This window comes from Musa acuminata, chromosome BXJ1-11 (assembly GCF_036884655.1).
Source record: "Musa acuminata AAA Group cultivar baxijiao chromosome BXJ1-11, Cavendish_Baxijiao_AAA, whole genome shotgun sequence".
Taxonomy (NCBI): domain Eukaryota; kingdom Viridiplantae; phylum Streptophyta; class Magnoliopsida; order Zingiberales; family Musaceae; genus Musa; species Musa acuminata.
In genome coordinates this window covers 25215001-25220732 of record NC_088337.1, presented here as the reverse complement: position 1 = coordinate 25220732, position 5732 = coordinate 25215001, and the positions used below count along the sequence as shown (strand labels likewise).

The 5732-nt window shown below is 33.4% G+C and overlaps 1 protein-coding gene across 4 annotated transcripts in view; it reads left to right on the top strand.

Moving 5' to 3' along the window:
* Positions 1-1626: 1626 nt before the first annotated feature.
* Positions 1627-5732, top strand: part of LOC103971538 (uncharacterized) — a 5508-nt gene continuing 1402 nt past the window's right edge. Inside the window, exons 1-7 of one of the 4 annotated variants that reach the window (XM_009385579.3) lie at positions 1627-1725; positions 1992-2113; positions 3261-3349; positions 3446-3584; positions 4530-4604; positions 4692-4813; positions 4887-4962. In XM_009385579.3, the coding sequence (XP_009383854.2) occupies positions 2036-2113; positions 3261-3349; positions 3446-3584; positions 4530-4604; positions 4692-4813; positions 4887-4962 (579 nt within the window). In that variant the 5' untranslated portion in view covers positions 1627-1725; positions 1992-2035. Of the gene's footprint in view, positions 1847-1888; positions 2114-3260; positions 3350-3445; positions 3585-4529; positions 4605-4691; positions 4814-4886; positions 5096-5732 lie in introns of all 4 variants that reach the window. The other 3 variants (XR_010481230.1, XM_009385578.3, XM_018820242.2) reach the window with 3 other exon arrangements.

Below are 5732 nucleotides of genomic sequence, written 5' to 3'. Positions count from 1 at the left end.
GCGTATTCCTAACCGAAATCCTACGCAACAAGTTCGACAAATTACAATAAATGAATTCCAAATTTCCAAACTCTCATAGTCTCGGAAGACGCATAGATTTATCTCCTTTATTACTGCAATGATCGTGTTGATTCAAATATTAAATTAAATCTTTTTAAACCGGCATAATAATTACACTTTAAGAATAATTACGGGGGCATCGATTTATGAAGCCACCTCGTGGATTCCGCTTCGCGTGGCCGTCAAAAGCGTTCGTGTCACGGGCTGACTCCCGGTTGCGTCTACCCCGCGTGACACGGTCCGCGTTCCAGGACGACCTACTGCTTTTTAACGTGACGGTGGGGCCGAGGGGCTTCCTTCCTGCGCATGCACTCCAAGGCGATAGATAGAGCCCGTATTGGTTGACTCTTGTCAACCATGCTTTCAGGGAGTAAGGATCCTCCCCTGTAACTATTTCAAGGTCGTCGTCGTTCACGCTCGTGCCCGCAGCGGATGGTTGAGATGCATGAACGGTGGGACTCCACTCTATGCAAATGTTGGACCGGATCCTCGCTCCTCTTTTCAGTATTATTTATAATAATCATCTTTTTTTTTTTTTTTTTGCTCCCTATAAAACGATCCATAAAGTGAATCAGTTCATCGAATTTGGTCATTCTCAGTTGTAGTGTTTGTTTAATATGTTAGAATATTTTTTTGATATTATTACAAATATTATAAGTGAGTATTTTTAAAAAAAATATTTTTATTCTATTACTTTTTTTTTGAAAATTTACTAAAAATATTATAACCCATATTAGAAGTCAATTTATTTGAATATTTATATTCTAGAACCATACCTAATTGGGATCCAAGCGAGGTGCATAAGTATTTTGTTAATATATTTTGACTGCATTTTCTTTTTTAGATACAATTAGACTGTTGTTTCTATAACCCTAGTACAAAATTGAAGGAATCATACTAAAAAAAAAAAGAAAAAAATTACTTATGAACCTTGATTGGTTTTCAAATAGGATTTTTTTATTTAAGAAAATAAATATTAAATAACTTAACTTATACACAAGTTACAGTGTTTTTGAACATATTTATAGTGTTTTTGACATATTTTTATATGTCAAAAAAGAATCAATCTAAAAAAACTTAGTTATAGTATTTTTTGTATTGAATTATAATATTTTTAGTAATATCCAAAAAATACTGCAATATAGTAAAAAAATATTATAACTGAGATCCTGTGAATCCAAACGAATAAAAAATATATAAATGATTAAATATCTCTCACTTTTTTCTTAAAATTTACATGTATATATATATATATATATATATATATATATATATATATATATATATATATATATATATATATATATATATATATATAGTTTTCAATTTAAATCCAAATTTTATATCATTGATTAAATGATCTAAAAACACCTTCCAATACAAGTTTTTCAACAATAGACTTAAAATAATTCCGTCCTGTCAGTTGACCAGATAATAAAGCTTTTTATTACTAATTCAAGGTATATACTTTTGCCAGGAATATTAAATAAGTATATATATATATATATATATATATATATATATAATAACGTTTATTATATTGTGTTTTGCTTTCCCCTCTGGAGTCCGTAACGGACACGATGTGACGCAGTATATAACAGCCGAAGATGCTTCAAGAGCATCGTCTCTCCTGGAAAAGTCGATCACGGTCCCCAGTCATCCAAGGTTCGCCTCCTCCTTTTCTTCCATCCGCCCATATTTGTCCATCGTCTCTGTTGATTTTTCTGTCTTCGCAACTCTTGGAAGTGCTCCACCGCAAGCCTTCCTCCGCTTGTGGTCTATCGATGTCCGGTTCTTGTTGCCTGATCTTGTGAATCGTTCTTTTTAGCTTTCGAGAACTGGTTCTTGATGCGAAAAGGGAAAAGGATTTGATTCTGCCTTGTGAACTGGGTTGCTTGATGGGAGATTGAACTTGGATTGGTTATGTGCAGCGGCAGTTTGACCGTTTGTTCCGGGAGCAATTGGAGTTGATTCGATGGAGGGCAACTTCGGTCCGATCGAGCAAGTCCTTTGGTCCGTGTCAGTTTTCTCCGGCGTTATCATGTGCAAAGTTGTAAGTAGAAATCTGATGCTGATTTTGAAGCAACGTGCGAAACGTTTTGTTGCATAACTTGTGACCTGCCAATAGCAGATTGGCATCTTAGGTTATTAATTCCTTGACCTCCCCTTGTCTTGAGCAATAAAAATGAATTCTCGGTAATTAGTGATGCGGTTGGGCTAAGGGGATACTGATGGTTAGATTGACAGCACTTCGATGAGGAAATTTGGTGGGAAACGTCCTGGAATCATAGATTTAGTGATAGTGATAGGAAAACTTGAGCAGGGAGATGCGTTCTTAATGATTTCGTATATTGTTTTGTTGACTGAAATTTTCATGGCATGTAGCATAGATTCGGTCATTTCAATTGACCACAAGAATTTTTTTCTGTCTTCTTGCTTCCCTTGTATAACATGTATATGCACATCGACTGATTACATGGATCTGGTGCTTTACCGTGCAACGAATTTCTTCCATTTTCTTTTTCTGTTAATAAACTCTGACCTCTTCACAAGAGAGCTTTTAGTTGAATCTTAATTATATTTTTGATGGGGGAAGCACAATCAACAAAATTGTGAAAAAACCAAACTTCTTGCCTGTCGTGACCCATGACTAAATCTATTTATCTCAATTTCTGGTTTACTCTCAATGCTAATCAAAATTTAACATATTACAAAACACCAACAATTTATGACATTATCAGGTGTGTACTTTGTGCCTAGTGGGAATGTAAAATTATCAGAGCATAATATATCAAACCAGATACTACTTGTTCTATGCTTATCATCTTCTGAATTACTATCATTTGTTCTAGCTCCATTTTCAAAATAGCATGCTAAACAATAAAGTCAGTTAATTATCTTGTAAATCCAAATTGTCCAGCTTATTTCTAGAAAATAAAGAAAATCCTTACTCAATGTGAATTGCTAATCTCTTATAACACAAATCATGGTTTACTTAGGATTGTTATGTAGATTGTGACCATTGGAGATTTGTCTTATGTATTCAATTATTTAATTGATACTAATCTTTTTATTGAAAATAATGATTCCAAGCAGTGAATTCTTATGATGCAGTATAAATATGCAAAAGGAGTGCCTTTTGTGGAGTCCATATGTTTTTTCTTTTATCTATTCTAATAGAATTTCATATGATAATGCAGGTATATGATCTTACACGTAAGATCAGCACAGTGCACTTTAAGGGATATGACAAGCTAAGCAGGTTACAAAGGATTGAGTGGAACAATCGGTAAGTTTTACTAGTGCAGGAATTGGTGCTTGCGAGATTTTTGGTGGACTAGTATCCTTTATATGTTCAATATCTCTTACCAACTTTATCTTGCAGGGGTTTCTCTACTTTCCATGCAATTGTGGTCGCAGCAGTTTCATTGTATCTCCTAGTGGTCTCAGACCTTTTCAAAAGTGGTACTGAAGAAGAATTAGTGATAAATAGAAAATCACTCCTATCTGACACCATTTTTGGGGTATGTCGTTGGCTCATCTAGCTTATCTGTTTTGGTTGAATTTATAACATACCAAGAGGACCAGTCTTTTTCTTTCTTCTAGGGTACTAACATTCTCACTAAATAATTGCAATTTGACATTTATTTTCATTGCATTAATATCTTAACCCTTGTAACAGTACCGTATTAGAAGAATTATTTAAAGGAAGTTGAACTGTTCTGTAAAGACAATTTTGTTAAAATTTCTTTTTAGCTTATAATGCTGTCAAATGATCATGTGATACCAGGAGTTCAACGATATTTCTAAGTAAAGCCAACAAGAATTATTTTATCACTATGTTATCCGACAATACTTAATTGTGCCGATGTGCTGTTTGTAGTCTGGCATGTGACCGTCATGGTGCATGAAGACATGCCATGACAGGCATTTAGTGACTACAATCTTGATATTGGTGCCAAACTATGATCTATCCATGGTTTGCAATCTTTAAAAATTTATCTTATCGGCTATATGATAAGATAAATTTTAATTTTTCAATGCGATCAACTTTATTGGTTGATTAGATAGTTTTTGTTTTTGTTATGAATAGTCTGTAAACTTTAAAACAATAGCCAAAGTTTTATATGACCTTGCATTTCAGTTGGCACATGCAATTGGATTTTGTGATGATTAGATAATTTTTTTATTTCATCAGTCAAGGAAAAAACATTGAATTTTCAGCTTGGGATTGTTAGCTTTCAGTTACTTTTGGATCTTCCTGGGGAGTCGACTTGAGTTTCCATGAGAGTTGACAGTTAATTCTGCGATATATCATCTTTTACTAAAACAAAAGATTCTGCAAATGGCATCTATAGAATAAATAGCATCATTCATAGATTTATATTTCCAGAAAGCGGTTTATCTAGATTTTCTAATACTATCTCCATCTACGCTCTAACTTATCTGTTCGATTACTTCTTTTACAGATATCACTTGGCTATTTTCTTTCAGATTTAGCAATGATTCTATGGCATTTTCCTTCCTTAGGTGGCAAAGAATATGTAAGCTTTTATGCCTTGTTTCTATTGAAGTTGGAATCTTTTAACGTATGTTTGTGTATGCTAATCATTTTACGCTATCATTTTCAGGTTTTGCATCATGGACTTTCCATGTTTTCAATTTTTCTCTCTCTTGTCAGCGGCAAAGCACATATGTACATACTCATGATTTTGTTAACTGAAACCACCACTCCATTTGTGAATCTTAGATGGTACAGTTTGAAAATTTTTGTTTCCAGTGTCTGATTTACTATAGATGAATTTTATAAGACGAATTTCTTGCAGGTACTTGGACCATGCTGGACAAAAAAGTTCTAATTTATACTTATACAATGGTGTGGCCTTATTCCTTGGATGGATGGTAGTACAACTTCACTCTGTGGTGTTTTTTAGTTGGATTAAGTAATTGGGGTAGTCAGATCAATCGAAGTATCAGGTCACAGCTATGAAACATGTGATATTGTGTGCGCGCATGTGTCTACGCATTCATTCTTGTGAGATGCTTTACGATGCATTAGCTTTATATAGTATCAAGTAACAATGAGCACTCCTACTTCAATCTGAAACAAGCAACATTGCATGACAAAACAACAAAGCTTCAAAATCTAATGTTTAATGTATAAATCTTGATAAAGATGACATTACAGTGAAAAAGATTTAAGCCAAAAAAAAGAGAGAAAATCATGTTCCACTTCCATATGTTAACAGTTTTCAAGAATCCAACAGAATATCCAACAAGAGTCATCCAAGTTTTATGCATAAATGGTCAATGGGCGACACTTATTTGAAGCATTTAGGATATATCTGAGAATTATCTAATGAGCTTTATTCTTGACGTAACCAATAAGAATATAATATTTGTTTCAATTATCCTCTTTTGACAGTTTATGATTGCCTTTTCATAATATAGATTAGGTATAAGAAGATCTGTTTTTATTTTCCGTTTATAATGTCATCTAGTTCCTGGAACTACTGAGTTAGGTTGAATTGTATTTTTCTAATTGATCTCCTAGCAAAATAAATTATTCTAACACCGTTTGCAGTAAATAAGTTTACTAAGCCAGTTATCTAACACTGTCGTAAATCAGTATTTTAATTTTACTATTTATTTTTTATTGATCTGTTGAGTTC